The following is a 19526-nucleotide window of genomic DNA, read 5'->3' as shown; positions in this document are numbered from 1 at the left end:
TATCCTTCATCACCAGACAAGGCATTGCTTTAACGGCACGGCGGGTTGCCAGATTGTGTATTTATCCTTCATCACTAGACAAGGCATTGGTTTAACGGCACGGCGGGTTGCCAGATTGGGCATTTATCCTTCATCACTAGACAAGGCATTGGTTTAGTAGCCTACGTAGTCCCAGCAACACAGCACAAACAGATCTGGGACCAGGCTATTGGTTTAACATATGAGCAACACATGGAGATGTTTAGGCCATTGGTCCCTTTGCCAGAATGGAGTGATCTGAAGTGAGAATACATGGGTGACAGCTGTAAAAAAAAAAAATGCAGTTGATAAGAGTTAAAGGCAGCGGTGTTCATTCTCTCCAACTCAGCTGATATCAATAACACCACATAACACCTTACAGGAGTTTGGAATCCAAACCAGGGCAGCTAGAAAACCGCAACTCAACCGTGACCGAGCAGCCAAGGTCTTAACCAAGGTCTTTAAACAGAAAGGGTTCCCATAAGGACTTTGATGAAAGGCCGATGTCGACCATCTCCTCTTCTTCCTCCTTGTAATTGTCAGGACCTTGACCACTATGGCAACTAAAGCAGCAGACCAGTCATTTAAGAGACTGTGCAATGCTGCCACCTGGTGAGTAAAAACGAATCCAACCAATATTGTCTCTCTTTAATTTCGAGAAAAGGGCCCTAACAGATAATGAAGCTACAATTATAAAGGAGATAGTCCAGGAGGATCTCAGAGCTTGGAGGGGACAGAGGGGTCCTGTCTTTGGTACAGGTTCTTCTGAAGGAACTCCAGGATCCTCCTCCATTTCTACTGCCCTTCCCACAACATGATCACTGCAACAACACATTACAGATTTACAGTAGGGTAAAAATAAGAATGAAAACAATCACTTTCAGAGACTTATAATGTAATGTGTAATTTCTAGTGATACTATCGACTGGGTCCTTGATCTAGCCTTACAGTAAATAAGAGCAGATGAGAGATGCTCTGTAAATTCCCTCACCTTTGCCCCTGTTCTTGGTGTAAAGCCTAAGGAAGGTGCTGGAGCGGAAGTGAGGAGTGTAGGAAGGTTTGATCAGGTGACCAGCCCCAGGGTAGGACACAGTTGTCAGCAGGTGACCGTTCCCTGCCCTCTCCATCATACTGCACATCTGTGCATAGAGGTCAGAGGTCAGGTGATATCTGGGATAGCCCTTTTAGTGTGCCAACTTATACTGTAATCAATGTATGTGTATGTATGCATTATCAGGTAGTGACAGGTAGCCTAGTGGTTAAGAGTGTTGGGCCATTAACTGAAAGGTTGCTGGTTCAAATCCCTGAGCTGACTAGGTGAAAAATCTGTCTTGAGCAAGGCACTTACCCCTAATTACTCTGGACAAGAGCGTCTGCTAAATGACTAAAATGTGCAGTACTTACATCCTAGACAGATTCTTCAGTGGCACAGTTCTGTTAATGACATCAGAATAAACGGCCAGGGATAAGGATACAGAACTTCCCAGTGAGAAGCCAAACACAGTCACTCTATCACTGGCCACCTGGGGGTGGTCTCTCAGCATACTGAAGGCTGTCTGGAGTAGGGGAGACAGTGTACATTTCTCACCCAGGTTCACAACAAACTCGAGAGCACACACACTTCAGGCCTTTTGCATCTTTTTCCACAATGAAATGTACATACCTCAAAGTACTTGCATCCTATGGCAACTGTTGTGGAGAAGTCCGTGAGGTACTGCAGCACTAGGGAGACGTAGCTTTGGGATGCTAACAGGGAGTATCGATGCTCAAACTAGCATAGTATAGTATACATATATGTTACACTTGCATCCATTATTTAACAGTCCATCCATTATCTAACGGTCCGTCAGGTCAACATTCTGGTCTAATGATATACCGTAAAGCGTTTTAGGATATATCCCAGACCCCTTAAATCGCGCACAAATTATATTGTTTAGTCACCTGCTGGTATAAAGAGAGTTCCCTGGATTCCGTCCTTGTTGATGTCTATCTTTTGGACTACGGGGGCCATACACCAGTGCTCTACGACGGTACATGATACAGCAGCCTGCTCACTGAAGTCCTGGCTGATATGGCCACAGTACACAGAGATCTGGACCAGCGTTGGAGTATTGACATTGACATTTTACATTTACGTCATTTAGCAGACACTCTTATCCAGAGCGACTTACAAATAGGTACATTCACCTTATAGCCAGTGGGATCACCACTTTTTTTTTTTTTGTGTGTGTTTATTATTATTATATATATTTTTGGGGGGGTTGGGGTTTGGGTTGGGGTAAGGGGGGTAGAATGATTACTTTATCCTATCCCAGGTATTCCTTAAAGAGGTGGGGTTTCAAATGTCTCCGGAAGGTGGTGAGTGACTCCGCTGTCCTGGCGTCGTGAGGGAGCTTGTTCCACCATTGGGGTGCCAGAGCAGCGAACAGTTTTGACTGGGCTGAGCGGGAACTATGCTTCCGCAGAGGTAGGGAGCCAGCAGGCCAGAGGTGGATGAACGCAATGCCCTCGTTTGGGTGTAGGGACTGATCAGAGCCTGAAGGTACGGAGGTGCCGTTCCCCTCACAGCTCCGTAGGCAAGCACCATGGTCTTGTAGCAGATGCGAGCTTCAACTGGAAGCCAGTGGAGTGTGCGGAGGAGCGGGGTGACGTGAGAGAACTTGGGAAGGTTGAACACCAGACGGGCTGTGGCATTCTGGATGAGTTGTAGGGGTTTAATGGCACAGGCAGGGAGCCCAGCCAACAGCGAGTTGCAGTAATCCAGACGGGAGATGACAAGTGCATGGATTAGGACCTGTGCCGCTTCCTGTGTAAGGCAGGGTCGTACTCTCCGAATGTTGTAGAGCATGAACCTACAGGATCGGGTCACCGCCTTGATGTTAGCGGAGAACGACAGGGTGTTGTCCAGGGTCACGCCAAGGCTCTTCGCACTCTGGGAGGAGGACACAACGGAGTTGTCAACCGTGATGGCGAGATCATGGAACAGGCAGTCCTTCCCCGGGAGGAAGAGCAGCTCCGTCTTGCCAAGGTTCAGCTTGAGGTGGTGATCCGTCATCCATACTGATATGTCTGCCAGACATGCAGAGATGCGATTCGCCACCTGGTTATCAGAAGGGGGAAAGGAGAAGATTAGTTGTGTGTCGTCAGCGAAGCAATGATAGGAGAGGCCATGTGAGGATATGACAGAGCCAAGTGACTTGGTGTATAGGGAGAATAGGAGAGGGCCTAGAACTGAGCCCTGGGGGACACCAGTGGTGAGAGCACGTGGTGCGGAGACAGCTTCTCGCCACGCCACTTGGTAGAAGCGACCGGTCAGGTAGGACGCAATCCAAGAGTGAGCCGCGCCGGAGATGCCCAGCTCGGAGAGGGTGGAGAGGAGGATCTGATGGTTCACAGTATCAAAGGCAGCAGACAGGTCTAGAAGGACAAGAGCAGAGGAGAGAGAGTTAGCTTTAGCAGTGCGGAAAGCCTCCGTGACACAGAGAAGAGCAGTCTCAGTTGAATGACCAGTCTTGAAACCTGACTGGTTTGGATCAAGAAGGTCATTCTGAGAGAGAGAGTTGGCTAAAGACGGCTATTGACATCCTTCTTCCTCAACCTGACAGGGAGAAAAGAAACAGTCAACTATGTAGGGAGCGCTAACTGAAAATAATTCAGAATTCATACTGGAGCAGAGGCATATCTTATGTCATTTGGTGTGTGTGTGTGTGTGTGTGTGTGTGTGTGTGTGTGTGTGTGTGTGTGTGTGTGTATTATACCTGAGTCCTGTTCCACTGCCAGACACTGGCCTCGTCCTCCACAGTAAGCGCACATAGGAACCGTCAAAACAGATGTCCTCAGCAACTTCACACACGGTACAGGACAATAAACACACCTCAGTTGCTTTACTATAGCAATTTGTACAGTTGATAAAACTGTATGCACTCACTAACTGTAAGTCGCTCTGGATAAGAGCGTCTGCTAAATTACTAAAATGTAAAATGTAAATAAACTAGTCAAAATATTGTATTTTTGTTATTTTTTACATCTTTGCATGAAGTATCAAAAACATAGATAGTAACACCTGGCAAAACAACAAGTAGGAACACAAGCCCAAAAGCATAGCTGTTCTTACCTTTGACCATCCCCGTTTCATCACTGGCATAATGGTCGAACGCCTCCCATCCTCAGAGCGGTGAAAGGAACGAAGGGTGATCTTTAAAAAATATATATATTCTTCACCATACTCTGTAGTTTCTCATCAATGAGGGCTCTACTGGGCTCTACCAGGAGCATTGGGCATGGACTCACCCCTGCCATTATGTGTGACCACCAGGAGAGCTAGACCAGTTCTATCACCGTCCAGAAACAACAGCAACTGGACACAGAGAAGGAGAGGAGTTTTCCATGCAAAATGGCCACCAACCTGAACCTGTCTTCTGTTGGCTGTGGAAGAGTGAGAAACCTTGAGAGACGTAGTAGACAGTATGTCAATGGAAAGTCCGTTCTAGCAGCGGAGGATTATGTCGCAAACAGGACACAGATTAGGCACTCACCTTTTTTTGTAGCCATTGAAGAGCTGGAGTGTAAAGATATGGGGGATATGTTGAACACCTGAGGCCCGATGTATCACATCTAGTCTGACATCCTCCCTGCAGGCTAGAGCAGCTAAAATCTTCTACTTCCAAAATAAAAACACTGAGGCAAATCCCTCCCCATGTTTTGCAAATGTGAGTGAACATTCTCAAGTCATATCACTCATTTGCACATAATCTTAACATGGCCATATCAAAAGAGGACCATAGCACTCTCCACAAAGTATTGTTGGTGCGTAAAACCTGTGAATCCAGATAAGCAAAAAAATGTGTAATGGGTCCGCAGTCAAAAAGATAAAGCTTACTTCATTTTTAAAAATATATAATATATATAATGTTTTTACTGCATCAGGATAACATACGCATTCTTTTCAGCTGAACAGCCTTCTGCAGTGTGTAGGTCTGTTCCTAACATGGCCTACACATAACAATGGTACAGTTTAAAAAAATCATATTGATAATTATTTTATTCTAACATCAATTACAGAGAAATAAGCTGAGTAAATTGATACCCCTGTCTTCATCCAAAGCAATGTTACAGTTCAATACAATATTTCTTCACCTCATGGGACAATTTTTTTAATGAAGCTCCTTTTCGCATCAGGACCGTGCTGGGGAAAGTTGATGTGATTGTGATAAACAGCTGAGAAGATTATGACAGAAGTTTTGATAAAGACCTGTAATGAATCATGACAGAGTGACTGATAAAGTATTACAAATATGTGTTTACATCTGAAGTCCAGGAACAAGGCAGAATCCGATAGATAGAACATGAACAGGATAGAGTTCACATGCCTCCTTTTCCCACATCTTCCCTTCAATATGACTAGATCATATCATCATTTGATCATAACCAAAACTATTACATTATCAGAACAGTCATTTTGATAATACAATACAACTCAATAGAAAACATCCTTTGTACTCTCTGCCAAAAAGTGACTTGTGTTACAGTATAAAAGAGTCAGTATATTACAGTATCTAAAAGAATGTGTCCACATAAGTCCATAACACTAGTTGTGCTGAGGTGTCCTGGGTGGGGGCGTCAGATCTTCTTGTATGGCCCTAAACAGCTGTAGCAGGGCGTCTCCCCACAGCCCCTTCTGGTGTTGGGAGGTGGTATGAGCCAGAGTCTGGGCAGTGTACACCATAGTGAGCACTGTGCGCTCAAAGTCCTCCCTGCTCAGGGCACCTCTGCGCTGGGACAGGTGAGAGGTCAAACGTCTGATCTCGGAGAGTCTCTTGGGCAGAATGTCCTCACAGATGACCTCCAGCTTTTGGACCCTCCTCAGAGAAGCCAGCTCCTGGTCTGGGATCATGAAGGGCTTGTCCTCACCCTCAATCTGCAGGCCTGCCAGCAGGATCTAGAAGACATCCATAGTTGTATCAGATCTTTAAAGGTTCTATCAGATCAACTTTTCATATGTCCATCTGTCATCTCAATACCTTCATGTTCTGGGATTGTTTGATTAATTTAATCAATTGACTGACTGAATGATTCGATCAACAGAGCGATTTTCCACACTTAACATAGTCAGGGTGAAACTCACCTCACCACCAATGGTATAACTGGAACACAAGTCAAGCTCTTGCCACCAGGGGGCATACAATACATAACAAAAGATGTTTGCTGCCTTATTCCTCTGTTGAATCAGACTAAACACTCAATAATTAATTTAGCTGCGAAGAGACAGAATCATTAGATAATTTGTTTTGGTACTGTCCATTTGTAGCTTGTTTTTGGTCACATGTCCAGGAATGGCTGAAGAATTGCAATATTTACCTGGAGCTAACTGCAGATAGCACTACTGGGTGATCTGAAAAGTCATTGTCAATCGATCAAAAATATATTAAATACTTTTAGCAAAAATTGTATTTTCAATTTACAATCTGTAGAAACAATGAGAATAGAAAGGTTCAGAACTTTTGTGAAACATCACAGTACTGTTAAGTTGAAAAATATATGGTAAATATACAAATCCAATATGGATGGTGGTCCTCTGTAGCTCAGCTGGTAGAGCACGGCGCTTGTAACGCCAGGGTAGTGGGTTCGATCCCCGAGACCACCCATACACAAAAATGTATGCACGCATGACTGTAAGTCGCTTTGGATAAAAGCGTCTGCTAAATGGCATATTATTAAGAGATAGATGGGAGGGGTTGAATGGAGATGAAGGTTGGTCAGCCACCAATTGTGCAAGTTCTCCCACTTAAAAAGATGAGAGAGGCCTGTACTTTTCATCATAGGTACACGTCAACTATGACAGACAAATTTAGAAAAAAAAATCCAGAAAATCACATTGTAGGATTTTTTATGAATTTATTTGCAAATTATGGTGGAAAATAAGTATTTGGTCACCTACAAACAAGCAAGATTTATGTCTCTCACAGACCTGTAACTTCTTCTTTAAGAGGCTCCTCTGTCCTCCACTCATTACCTGTATTAATGGCACCTGTTTGAACTTGTTATCAGTATAAACGACACCTGTCCACAACCTCAAACAGTCACACTCCAAACTCCACAATGGCCAAGACCAAAGAGCTGTCAAAGGACACCAGAAACAAAATTGTAGACCTGCACCAGGCTGGGAAGACTGAATCTGCAATAGGTAAGCAGCTTGGTTTGAAGAAATCAACTGTGGGAGCAATTATTAGGAAATGGAAGACATACACTGATAATCTCCCTCGATCTGGGGCTCCACGCAAGATCTCACCCCGTGGGGTCAAAATCATCACAAGAACGGTGAGCAAAAATCCCAGAACCACACGGGGGGACCTAGTGAATGACCTGCAGAGAGCTGGGACCAAAGTAACAAAGCCTACCATCAGTAACACACTACGCCGCCAGGGACTCAAATCCTGCAGTGCAAGACGTGTCCCCCTGCTTAAGCCAGTACATGTCCAGGCCCGTCTGAAGTTTGCTAGAGTGCATTTGGATGATCCAGAAGAGGATTGGGAGAATGTCATATGGTCAGATGAAACCAAAATAGAACTTTTTTGGTAAAAACCCAACTCGTCGTGTTTGGAGGACAAAGAATGCTGAGTTGCATCCAAAGAACACCATACCTACTGTGAAGCATGGGGGTGGAAACATCATGCTTTGGGGCTGTTTTTCTGCAAAGGGACCAGGACGACTGATCCGTGTAAAGGAAAGAATGAATGGGGCCATGTATCGTGAGATTTTGAGTGAAAACCTCCTTCCATCAGCAAGGGCATTGAAGATGAAACGTGGCTGGGTCTTTCAGCATGACAATGATCCCAAACACACCGCCCGGGCAACGAAGGAGTGGCTTCGTAAGAAGCATTTCAAGGTCCTGGAGTGGCCTAGCCAGTTTCCAGATCTCAACCCCATAGAACATCTTTGGAGGGAGTTGAAAGTCTGTGTTGCCCAGCGACAGCCCCAAGACATCACTGCTCTAGAGGAGATCTGCATGGAGGAATGGGCCAAAATACCAGCAACAGTGTGTGAAAACCTTGTGAAGACTTACAGAAAACGTTTGACCTGTGTCATTGCCAACAAAGGGTATATAACAAAGTATTGAGAAACTTTTGTTATTGACCAAATACTTATTTTCCACCATAATTTGCAAATAAATTCATTAAAAATCCGACAATGTGATTTTCTGGATTTTTGTTTCTCATTTTGTCTGTCATATTTGACGTGTACCTATGATGAAAATTACAGGCCTCTCTCATCTTTTTAAGTGGGAGAACTTGCACAATTGGTGGCTGACTAAATACTTTTTTTCCCCACTTTAGAAGCAAACCGGATGGACATCATGAAAATGATCGGAGAGGTTTAGGGTAGATTAAGGTAAAACAAACAAAATAGAATTATTGTCAAATTGACTGTGTCCATAAAATGTATATAGTATGTATAAGCTGGAAGTAGAGGCCTAAGCATGGTTGTTCACTAGTTTGCTCCAATTAGGGGAGGGGTAGTAGGGTTAGAAGGTAATAAAGGAAAATATATATTTTTTAAATGATATAAATATGTGTGTGTGTGTGTGTGTGTGTGTGTGTGTGTGTGTGTATGTATATACATACACACAGCGCAAACTGGCTCTAATCAGAATAGAAAGAGGAGTGGGAGGCCCCGGTGCACAACTGAGCAAGAGGACAAATACATTAGAGTGTCTAGTTTGAGAAACAGATGCCTCACAGGTCCTCAACTGGCAGCTTCATGAAATAGTATCCGCAAAACACCAGTCTCAACGTCAACAGTGAAGAGGCGACTCTGGGATGCTGATCTTCTAGGCAGAGTTGCAAAGAAAAAGCCACATCTCAGATTGGTCATTAAAAAGAAAAGATCAAGATGGGCAGTCTCAGTTGTGCACCGGGGCCTCCCCCTCCTCTTTCTATTTTGGTTAGAGCCAGTTTGCGCTGTTCTGTGAAGGGAGTAGTACACAGCGTTGTACGAGATCTTCAGTTTCTTGGCAATTTCTCGCATGGAATAGCCTTCATTTCTCAAAACAAGAATAGACTGACAAGTTTCAGAAGAAAGTTATTTGTTTCTGGCCAATTTGAGCCTGTAATCGAACCCACAATTGCTGATGCTCCAGATACTCAACTAGTCTCAAGAAGGCCAGTTGTATTGCTTCTTTAATCAAAACAACTGTTTTCAGTTGTGCTAACATAATTGCAAAAGGGTTTTCTAATGATCAATTAGCCTTTTAAAATGATAAACTTGGATTAGCAAACACAAAGTGCCATTGGAACACAGGCCTCTGTACGCCTATGTAGATATTCCATAAAAAATCAGCTGTTTCCAGCTACAATAGACATTTACAACATTAACAATGTCTACACTGTATTTCTGATCAATTTGATGTTATTTTAATATACAAAAAAAAAAAAATTCTTTCGAAAACAAGGAAATGTCTAAGTGACCCCACATTTTTTACATTGTATTTTACAATAGTGAAGACATCAAAACGATCAAATAACACATACAGTGAGGGAATTAAGTATTTGATCCCCTGCTGATTTTGAACGTTTGCCCACTGACAAAGGCATGATCAGTCTATAATTTTAATGGTAGGTTTATTTGAACAGTGAGAGACAGAATAACAACAATAAAATCCAGAAAAACGCATGTCAAAAATGTTATAAATTGATTTGCATTTTAATGAGCGAAATAAGTATTTGACCCCCCTGCAAAACATGACTTAGTACTTGGTGGCAAAACCCTTGTTGGCAATCACAGAGGTCAGACGTTTCTTGTAGTTGGCCACCAGGTTTACACACATCTCAGAGGGATTTTGTCCCACTCCTCTTTGCAGATTTTCTCCATGTCATTAAGGTTTCGAGGCTGACGTTTGGCAACTCGAACCTTCAGCTCCCTCCACAGATTTTCTATGGGATTAAGGTCTGGAGACTGGCTAGGCCACTCCAGGACCTTAATGTGCTTCTTCTTGAGCCACTCCTTTGTTGCCTTGGCCATGTGTTTTGGGTCATTGTCATGCTGGAATACCCATCCACAACCCATTTTCAATGCCCTGGCTGAGGGAAGGAGGTTCTCACCCAAAATGTGATGGTACATGGTCCCATCCATCGTCCCTTTGATGCGGTGAAGTTGTCCTGTATCCTTAGCAGAAAAACACCCCCAAAGCATAATGTTTCCACCTCCATGTTTGACGGTGGGGATGGTGTTCTTGGGGTCATAGGCAGCATTCCTCCTCCTCCAAACACGGTGAGTTGAGTTGATGCCAAAGAGCTCGATTTTGGTCTCATCTGACCACAACACTTTCACCCAGTTCTCCTCTGAATCATTCAGATGTTCATTGGCAAACTTCAGACGGGCCTGTATATGTGCTTTCTTGAGCAGGGGGACCTTGCGGGTGCTGCAGGATTTCAGTCCTTCACGGCGTAGTGTGTTACCAATTGTTTTCTTGGTGACTATGGTCCCAGCTGCCTTGAGATCATTGACAAGATCCTCCCATGTAGTTCTGGGCTGATTCCTCACCATTCTCTTGATCATTGCAACTCCACGAGGTGAGATCTTGCATGGAGCCCCAGGCCGAGGGAGATTGACAGGTCTTTTGTGTTTCTTCCATTTGCGAATAATCGCACCAACTGTTGTCACCTTCTCACCAAGTTGCTTGGCGATGGTCTTGTAGCCCATTCCAGCCTTGTGTAAATCTACAATCTTATCCCTGACATCCTTGGAGAGCTCTTTGGTCTTGGCCATGGTGGAGAGTTTGGAATCTGATTGATTGATTGCTTCTGTGGAGAGGTGTCATTTATACAGGTAACAAGCTGAGATTAGGAGCACTCCCTTTAAGAGTGTGCTCCTAATCTCAGCTCGTTACCTGTATAAAAGACACCAGGGAGCAAGAAATCTTTCAGATTGAGAGGGGGTCAAATACTAATTTCCCTCATTCAAATGCAAATCAATTTATAACATTTATGACATGCGTTTTTCTGGATATTTTTGTTATTATTCTGTCTCTCACTGTTCAAATAAACCTACCATTAAAATTATAGACTGATCATGTCTTTGTCAGTGGGCAAACGTACAAAATCAGCAGGGGATCAAATACTTAATTCCCTCACTGTATGGAATCACGTAATAACCAAAAAAAGTGTTAAACAAATCAAAATATATTTTATATTTGAGATTCTTCAAATAGCCACCCTTTGCCTTCATGACAAAAAAACAAAACAAAACAAAAACATCATAATTAAGACCTTAAAAATACGCTTATGTTCCTTCCATGGATAGAGGGACGGTTTACCTTGAGTAACCTGACTCCTGTTGCCAAAGTTTAAGTTTATGAATTTGAGAAACTCTGGTTTGAACCCATGAGGACCAGTGGCATGTATGTATGTCATGGATGCCAAGGGAAGCCAGGCTTCCCCCCCAAAAAAAATTATCTTTCGCCTCTCAGTGTTTCATAATTTTCCTTTGATTTGCAAGAGGCTGAATGTATCTCACCGGAGAAAGCATTAGAGCGAGTGTAACAGTGCCCCTCTGTCTCTGTATGTGTAGGCCATCTATCTGATGATGTCTGGTCAAAAAGAGTATGGCATTTAGCCTCCCTTGATAAAAAAAAGAAGACAATAATAGCCAATCAGTGTTGAGCTAAACTGAGTGAGCTCAATGGTGAATGGTGCTGGCGCACCAAAAAAAGTTTGGATTTGGCTTCACTCCAATCACATCACATCGAGAGCCAAATGTCATTGACAGAAACAACTTGAATTGTTGCATCTTGTCCATGTTTTCCTCTCATCAGAGTAGTGGATGGTTGAGCAGTATATGTCCAGACATATTGTTTGCTCCTTGGGCTCCAACATACCAGCTGTAATATGTATGGATGAATCTGGGTTGTGCCCACAGTGGATATGGTCTGGCTCAACAACGAGAAGAAGCAGGGGCCTCTGGGATATGGAGTTCAATGTCAGAACATTATTAAGTATTAAGGACAAAACTATCTGACAGGAGGGTCTCTGGATGATCCAGACTGTAAAAGACAGAGCCTGGAATAAAACGTTAAGTTTGTGGAAGATTTGACTTTATCTGACAACAATCTTCTTGTTTCCATGTAACATTCACAATGGATTAAATCCCCTTTAAACTCATTAATGTAATTTAAGCAGAGCTGGCTATTTTCGACTCACCTCAAACAGCAGGTTAACATCTTCCACAGAGTTCTGGAAGGTGGGGTTGACCAATGAGTGTGCGCCACGCTTCACTCTAAAAGCTGATGGGTAAAGGGCTGAAGAGAGAGGAAAGAGAAAGTGAGAGGAAAGATAGCATTTTGAGTAATTGAAGGACTCATTAAACCAACGGCAACCGAAAGGAGGCCTGAAATACAATAGATCCAGAATTTCTCGTTGAGTGGATGAATGTGGATGCCATTGTTGAGACCAGGAGGTCAGTCAAACTCAACACACGTTGCAGGATTTACGTAGTGCCATAGGTCTACAGTATAGCATACAATATAGTCAAATACATTCACACAGTGGCTATAGGTGATGTAAAATCCTACACTTACTGTATACTGCAAACATGTCTAAGGTAGGTTAAACTATCTAGTCCCAGGTTTGTGTGGGAGACAACATGGGCGTAAACTGCAGCAGATGTCCCTTTGTGAAACCGGGTGAAAACCCTTAAACCTCTGACACCGGTAATCGCTGGTATGTCCCACGTTATAGATTCCCCCTCCTTTCAAAGACCAATGTGTGTCTATAGGTTATAGGCTATAGGGTAGGGCGGTCAGATTTCAAAGTGTCAGGGCATATGTGCCGCAGCAGGCCTGAGAGTTCAGGAGCTGAGGTCTGCTCCTCATAAAACTCCTCTCTCTCACCCTTCAGAACTGCAAACTAAGGCAGCTCTGTCTTTTATAAGGGGAGCTAACCAGGAGCAGAAGCAGAGAAACTGGGCCTGGGCACAAGCTTACCAACTGGGTTTGAACCTTGGTCTCTTGCATACCACAAGACTGCTGAGCTAAAGGCAGCTCCTGAGCTAAATGCAGCTAAGGCAGGTATTCTGATCTCAGATAAGATCATTCACTGAACCACCTTCACACCTATCATTTTACCTGTAGGGGAGATGTGGTAGTTCTTAGTTCTACAAATGACATTAAGTGAGATAATAGGACTTTGAGTGGCTTCTTTTCACAGGGTTTTCTCTTTAGTACTCAGAGTGGCTTCTTAACAGTGAGGGGATGATTTGAGGCAGGAGTCACGGTACTGACATGAGAATATCCTTTACCAGTTTGAGAGACAGCTACAGTACATAGTGGAAATACTTGTGGTTTCCATGTGGTTGATAAAATTCCATTGACTCCATTCCAGCCATTATTGTGAGCCGTCCTCCCCCCAGCAGCCTCCACTGCTAGAGAGGAACGTTTGGTGCAAGCAGCATCTCTCCCTCAATACCTTTGTAGTATATGATGAATGGTGGTCATCATTGCTGTCAACAAAAAGTCCGCTATGCTGCATCGTGTTCGAGGCTTTTATTAAAACCACGAGATTTACAGCATAGGTACAGACCCGCGGTGTCCGGAGAACGGCTCCTCAGATTGCCATGGCCGTTCTGCCGTCTCATCGTTTACCCCCTATTTATAAACAATGCAAAAAGAGGAGTGACTCCCCTCTTCTGGCCAATCACCAGTCTCCCCTGGGGCATCACCCTCCCAACGCTACATTTGAACTAAGATCATAAAACAACATTCTTTGTTCCTCCAAAACATTTAACAAAGGCATAATCTTCAGATACGATACCTTATTTGCTTTATTTTCCATTACAGCCCTGAATACCTGGCAGGGACCCCGACTGTGTGTTGAAAGTACAGGGCCATGTGCTTTTGGGTTGAAGGGTCAGGTACAGACAGACAAGGTCCAAATAAGTAGCTTGATTGGAAGTCGGAGCATGTTTGAAGTGGACACAAACAGACCATAGATCATGCAGTGCTTCAGTCTGTCTGAGGAATGCCTGGGCCCTTGACAGAACAGAAAGGTCATGGTAGGAACATAGCGTGACTAGGGGGGTAAATCACGTTTTCCTCTCAGCAGCTCAGAGTTCAATGATATTGTGACAGAGCTTTATGAAATGTAACATGCAGGGCTACTGTTTGTCCATACTTTACACCATAGGGTACTCATTCTCTCATACATACAACATCTGACAGAGAGAGTGACATTCTTTCTGAGCTTGGTTAGATTCCCTACTACTGTACAGTCATGGTCAAAAGTTTTGAGAATACACAAGTATTGGTCTTCACAAAGTTCGCTGTTTCAGTGTTATGAGATATTTTTGTCAGATGTTACTATGGTATACTGAAGTATAATTACAAGCATTCCATAAGTGTCAAAGGCTTTTATTGACAATTACATTAAGTTTATGCAAATAGTCAATATTTGCAGTGTTGACCCTTCTTTTTCAAGACCTCTGCAATCCGCCCTGGGCCACATCCTGACTGATGGCAGCCCATTCTTGCATAATCAATGCTTGGAGTTTGTCAGAATTTGTGGAGTTTTGTTTGTCCACCCGCCTCTTGAGGATCGACCACAAGTTCTCAATGGGATTAAGGTCTGGGGAGTTTCCTGGCCATGGACCCATAATTTTGATGTTTTGTTCCCCGAGCCACTTAGCTATCACTTTTGCCTTATGGCAAGGTGCTCCATCATGCTGGAAAAGGCATTGGTCGTCACCAAACTGTTCTTAGATGGTTGGGAGAAGTTGCTCTCGGAGGATGTGTTGGTACCATTCTTTATTCATGGCTGTGTTCTTAGGCAAAATTGTGAGTGAGCCCACTCCCTTGGCTGAGAAGCAACCCCACACATGAATGGTCTCAGGATGCTTTACTGTTGGCATGACACATGACTGATGGAAGCGCTCACCTTGTCTTCTCCAGACAAGCTTTTTTCCGGATGCCCCAAACAATCAGAAAGGGGATTCATCAGAGAAAATGACTTTTTTCAGTCCTCAGCAGTCCAATCCCTGTACCTTTTGCAGAATATCAGTCTGTCCCTGATGTTTTTCCTGGAGAGAAGTGGCTTCTTTGCTGCCCTTTTTGACACCAGGCCATCCTCCAAAAGTCTTCGCCTCACTGTGCGTGCAGATGCACTCACACCTACCTGCTGCCATTCCTGAGCAAGCTCTGCACTGGTGGTGCCCCGATCCCGCAGCTGAATCAACTTTAGGAGACGTCTTGGCGCTTGCTGGTCTTTCTTGGGCGCACTGACGCCTTCTTCACAACAATTGAACCTCTCTCCTTGAAGTTCTTGATGATCCGATAAATGGTTGATTTAGGTGCAATCTTACTAGCAGCAATATCCTTGCCTGTGAAGCCCTTTTTGTGCAAAGCAATGATGACGGCACGTGTTTCCTTGCAGGTAACCATGGTTAACAGAGGAAGAACAATGATTTCAAGCACCACCCTCCTTTTAAAGCTTTCAGTCTGTTATTCTAACTCAATCAGCATGACAGAGTGATCTCCAGCCTTGTCCTCATAAACACTCTCACCTGTGTTAACGAGATAATCACTGACATGATGGAAGCTGGTCCTTTATGTGGCAGGGCTGAAATGCAGTGGAAATGTTTTTGGGGGATTAAGTTCATTTTCATGGCAAAGAGGGACTTTGCAATTAATTGCAATTCATCTGATCACTCGTCATGACATTCTGGAGTATTGCCATCATCAAAACTGAGGCAGCAGACTTTGTGAAAATTAGTATTTGTGTCATTCTCAAAACTTTTGACCACGACTGTAGAATGTGCTCTTGTTACAAATCCAAGCCAGATATCCAATCACTGTACAGTAATCTGCTGTTTGAGCCAAGAGAAATATAGGCTCACAGAGCTTAACGAGGATCATAGTTTAAACATTGGCCCTCTCTCTCTATGGAAACTGATCAGGAATCAACTCCTGGTCAACTGACACCCAGCACAATTCCACTGTTCTCCGACTGTACTCCTTATGGAATCCGATCCAAGATCAGCTCTTGCCACTCCCAGTCCCCCTCCACTGTACTCCTAACCGTCCGGCCACCAAGGCCTCACACTCTCGATGGGACAACACTGGCCACATTCTCCCCATTCAGAAACAGGGTTAAAGCAGCAGTATTGGAATGCATAAGCATACAGAACACACCCATAGGGACAATAACAACTTTTATTGGCACAGAGCCAGTGTGAACAGTGGGGTTATGAGGTCTATGAGGTTCATTTCTATGCTTAGTTTTCCATGAATCGTTTGATGTTAAGGCGATGCTGTACCTCTGTGGAGATGTTAGCTCCAAAATGGCTGCTCCAACCAGCCATACATTTTTATGGGTTTCACCACTAGTTGCACAGGCGCCATACATACAGCAGCTGTGAGGAATGCCAGACATTGATGTCATAGATTTGGGCTGATATGTGCTACTGTGCATCCAAGTGTGATACTGATCAGTATGTAATGGAAAGCCGAAGCCCCAATGTTGACTTTTATCCAGTGTTAAGAGAATTTCTATCTCTAATTCAACCTAAGCTTGAATCATTACCAGAGGTTGTAAGGCTCTGGTTTTAATCATAAATGATTCAAGGTCCACAACCAACAAGAATGATCTGTATTTTTATTCATGGAGAGCTCTGGCGCCAAAACCCATACACTCCTGTTTTATACCTCTTGACACACAAAGGCACTTTGCTCCGCCTTTCTTAAACAGTTTCCACCTTTCTCCTTCACCCTGGAATGTTTAGTCCCCCCCCCCTCTGTTAGTGGGTTGATAATTGTAACACAGTTTACACATTTATACTGTATTTGGGGTGAAATCCTTTAGTCATTATTCTTAAAATACAAATTAATCTAACATCCAGCAGCACATCCTTTCCTAATGCCTTCCAGTGTGAATCTGTAAGTGGAGGAAGGTGGAGCTGGAATTCCACACACAGATGATGAGTTGAGTCCACTGTGTTGAGCTCGAGGCAGAAGTGAAGAACAGGAGGGAACCATCTATTCACCTCAGCAACACAAATAAACATCTATGTGCAATGCTCATGGGATGTGTAACCTTGCCAGAGACCTGAAGACTCATGTAATGCCTAGGCTTTAGCTCAGCGGGTTAACACAGTCGTCTGATACACAGTAGACTCGGTTTCTAAATTTAGCCGGTCACATATGGAATAAGTGGTTGCTGGTTTAATGTGGATGATCCACTTCTGAAAGCAGATCTCAGTTTTCAAAGCTCTGAGCTAGAAGAAACCAATCATCGCTCATGCTTCTCGGCCCACTGTAGCGCTAGAATAAATAATCAGTGTTTGCTAGGACACTGTCCCTTGTGTCCTCACAAATAAGCAGGGAACTTGTAATCTCCCTCTAAGCACTTGCAATGAGTCAGGGGAAAACACAAAGCCAATAATTACAAGCAGTGCTAAATGGTCTTGGCTAGAATTGTGTCGTGATTAGAGAAAAGCAGCCAAAACAGAGGTCACATTACCTCAGGTTTACAGTAATGGATATTTGGCTTAAAGTTGGAGCCAAAACCAAGTCAGGAACATTTCCCATACTACAACTGATGAATGATGTTTCCTTAACCAGTTTACATTTTTGCATTGTGATCTCTAAACTGATATTTTCCACAGAATACACACTCTGGAGCAAGCTAAATATATGTCCTAATCAGAACTTTCCCAGTGAACTGAAGACCTAAGAGCTCCAAATATGGGACAAGGTATGTCTCAATATTGAAGGGATAACAATACATCAATTCAGATATGCAGATTTTTTGCCAAGCTGCTGCAGTCAAAACAGCTGGGGAAGAATTTGGCAGCAGTCAGAGGGACACAGGGGCCAGAGACAGTCACATTGGCTACACAGTTTGTCCCCAATTCTAAATCACTGTCTGTTTGTCCCCTCTATCAAATCCTAAATATTCAGATGTGGTCTTTAGGGGTGACCTGAAGTTCAATAGTCATACAGTAGATAGGCTTAGTACTTGTATGAGATGGATGTAATAATATTTTCCTAATGGATACTGAGACACATGATTGACAAACCAGTTTACCCTCTGGGATTAATAAAGTTTGTATTATTTTATCTTACCATGTCAGACTCGTATGCACACAGACAAATCATGTATAAGACTGGATCTCATCCGCCAGCAAAGACCTGAGCTATGTCGCGTTTCCTGAAGCAGGTTCAACATCATGTGACTGATTCAGTGATTTAAATCCACCCTCCTACATTCCTTAATTCGGAGGGATCTATTTTCGGCAGTCGACATTTCCAAGGAACTAAACGTTGACGTGTGTGGGAGGGAGGGAAAATGTATGAATGTGGATCCAAATGTTTGGACTCAATAACAACAAGGCACTTTAAGGTGTTTTTCACTGAGAACCTTGTTGAAATATATTCAGAACATCGCATTCTTCTCCTTCATAACAACACAATCACTACATAAAAGAGCCCAACACCCACAGCCTTGCCAAAGCAAACAAAACATTTGTATTTTCTTCAAAAAACATAACATCTCATAAAAGTCTGCAAACACATCAGATAAAAGTCTGCAAAATCTGTATGCATAAAACAATAGAGCCTACTTAAATACACCTAAATCATCTATTTGGCAGCAAAATGTTCAGTTATAATAACACACACCAATACAAAATACATAACCATATTGTTTTGTTTTTTCCTTTGATTCATTAAGATTAGATTTTTTAAAAATCTATAATGCAGTTCATTTCTTCCTATTGATACTAGTTCTGAGAACGTCTACACAACAGCCATTAACTTTCTATGAAAGTATCTATGTTGACCCCTCAAACTGACCTGAAGTCAGTCTAAGCTCTGTGAGGTGCTCAGGTGTCCTACCTTTCCTCCAGTGTTGAGCAGCAGCCAGGTACAGCTGGCAATAGAACACAGTGATGAGTAGACGCCACCGATGCATCATGATGACCCTCGGCCCAGCACACATACACTGACTACCGTCCTGCCCTGATGTCTCTCTCGCTCTCTTCCTCGGGCCCTGTCGTCTGTCTGTCTCCCTGGGCTTTGAATTTGAGTCAGTCACTATCCAATCACAGCAGCCAGCCAGGCCCCAGCTGGAGAGAGCTGAATACAAACAACCATCAGGAGAATGAGGTAAGAATACTGACTGGAGCACTGCTAAACCACTTCACATGCAACTGCTTCATTCACTCACTCTCTCTCTCTCTCACTCTCCTCTTTTTCTCTACTTCTACCTCTCGTTTTCTCTCACTCTCGTCTCTCTCTCTCTCCCCCTCTCTCTCCCCCTCTGTCTGTGACTGAGTGCTGAGTTCTCTCTGGCCAGGCTGTCATCTGGAAGTCATCAGGACCCAGGGAATGCCTGCTCTGTCAGTGGCTGGACTGCTGCTCACTAAGCTACTGACTGAGGCAGAGATGACAACAGACTGACTGCAGCTGGTCTACAACCTGTAAAACCTGTCCGATATCATCATCATCATGGTCACCGTCGTTTCCA

The 19526-nt window shown here is 43.6% G+C and overlaps 1 protein-coding gene across 1 annotated transcript; it reads right to left on the bottom strand.

The window, feature by feature from the left end:
* Positions 1–5041: 5041 nt before the first annotated feature.
* On the bottom strand, positions 5042–19420 carry LOC121542505 (protein FAM180A). The gene is made up of 3 exons (XM_041851898.1): positions 18896–19420; positions 12213–12310; positions 5042–5956 (listed from the first exon to the last, which is right to left on the bottom strand). Exons 1-3 carry the CDS (start codon positions 18996–18998, stop codon positions 5606–5608), a joined length of 552 nt encoding a protein of 183 aa, XP_041707832.1. The 5' UTR covers positions 18999–19420; the 3' UTR covers positions 5042–5605.
* Between the last annotated feature and the right edge of the window lie 106 nt (positions 19421–19526).

Source organism: Coregonus clupeaformis, chromosome 28 (genome assembly GCF_020615455.1).
Source record: "Coregonus clupeaformis isolate EN_2021a chromosome 28, ASM2061545v1, whole genome shotgun sequence".
NCBI lineage: Eukaryota > Metazoa > Chordata > Actinopteri > Salmoniformes > Salmonidae > Coregonus > Coregonus clupeaformis.
Note: the sequence above shows the minus strand (reverse complement) of the source record. Positions and strands in the feature narration are given on the sequence as shown.